We start from the raw sequence: 1604 nt of genomic DNA on the forward strand, positions 1-1604 counted from the left end.
TGAACTCAAAAAGGAAACATAACCAATGCCATTATAAGGCACATATCACACACAGGTCTTATAAGGGTCTACCAGCATTATAACAAACAAATAATCTAATAGATTGTTCAACGTAAAGATGCCAACGTAAAAGCGAGCATGGAATGAACTTATTAACAGCCACCACGGAGGCGAAGCACAAGGTGAAGGGTAGATTCTTTCTGGATGTTATAATCAGCAAGCGTACGACCATCCTCCAGCTGCTTGCCAGCAAAGATTAACCTCTGCTGGTCTGGTGGAATACCTTCTTTATCCTGAATCTTTGCTTTCACGTTATCAATGGTATCCGAGCTCTCCACCTCCAAAGTGATTGTCTTCCCGGTTAGTGTCTTGACGAATATCTGCATACCTCCCCTCAATCGCAGCACCAAGTGTAGCGTGGACTCCTTCTGGATATTGTAATCAGCAAGGGTCCTCCCATCCTCGAGCTGCTTACCAGCAAAGATCAATCGCTGCTGATCTGGTGGAATCCCCTCCTTATCTTGGATCTTCGCCTTCACGTTATCAATTGTATCAGAACTTTCGACCTCCAAGGTGATGGTCTTGCCTGTCAATGTCTTGACAAAGATCTGCATACCACCCCTCAGCCGCAAAACGAGGTGGAGGGTGGACTCCTTTTGGATGTTGTAGTCGGCCAGTGTTCGTCCATCCTCAAGCTGCTTTCCAGCAAAGATCAACCTCTGCTGATCTGGAGGGATGCCTTCCTTGTCCTGGATCTTTGCCTTAACATTATCAATGGTATCAGAGCTTTCGACCTCAAGGGTGATGGTCTTTCCGGTTAAGGTCTTAACGAAGATCTGCATGCCACCACGTAGACGAAGGACAAGATGGAGGGTGGACTCCTTCTGGATGTTGTAGTCGGCAAGAGTTCGACCATCCTCTAGCTGCTTTCCAGCAAAGATCAACCTCTGCTGGTCAGGAGGGATACCTTCCTTATCCTGAATCTTAGCCTTGACATTATCGATAGTGTCCGAACTCTCAACCTCAAGAGTAATGGTCTTGCCAGTGAGGGTCTTCACAAAGATTTGCATCTGAAATTACATCAAAAAAGGTCATTAGACATAACAGAAAACTATACGTACCACGTTACATTTCTGAAGAGTCTAAGCAACATAGCAAATAAGTACAATGCCAAATATTTGAACTAATACAACCACCATATCGTACAAGTGAAAGAGAAGCATAGGTTTGGAGATACTTCAAATCACCCAGTGCCGCCGTGATCATCCAGACTCCCCGTACTATTGGAAAAATAAGATTAAGAAAAAAAATGACCTAAATCAAGTAGCATATTTTTCGAGTGCAGGATGATGTGGGCATATCTCAATAGGACATTTGTCTAAAGGTTCGAACGCCCAGGATATATATATACACACACATCTATATATATATATATATATATATATATGAGCGGGAAGCACGATTGAGATGGTTCGGACACGTGAAGAGGAGGGGCATGGATGCCCCGGTCCGTAGGTGTGAGAGGCTAGCGTTGGATGGTTTTAGACGGGGTAGGGGTAGACCGAAGAAGTACTGGGGTGAGGTGATTAGGCGGGACATGGAAC

General features: G+C 44.7%; 1 protein-coding gene across 1 annotated transcript; it reads right to left on the reverse strand.

Moving 5' to 3' along the window:
* Nucleotides 1-1097, reverse strand: LOC107843083 (polyubiquitin). The gene has a single exon (XM_047396061.1). It carries the CDS (start codon nucleotides 1068-1070, stop codon nucleotides 153-155), a length of 918 nt encoding a protein of 305 aa, XP_047252017.1. The 5' UTR covers nucleotides 1071-1097; the 3' UTR covers nucleotides 1-152.
* Nucleotides 1098-1604: the final 507 nt, after the last annotated feature.

The sequence above is a fragment of the Capsicum annuum genome, chromosome 9, assembly GCF_002878395.1.
Source record: "Capsicum annuum cultivar UCD-10X-F1 chromosome 9, UCD10Xv1.1, whole genome shotgun sequence".
Classification (NCBI taxonomy): Eukaryota; Viridiplantae; Streptophyta; class Magnoliopsida; order Solanales; family Solanaceae; genus Capsicum; species Capsicum annuum.

Bases quoted from the DNA above. Each gene is read 5' to 3' on its own strand.
- LOC107843083 (XM_047396061.1), bottom strand. From the start codon at position 1,070: ATGCAAATCTTTGTGAAGACCCTCACTGGCAAGACCATTACTCTTGAG.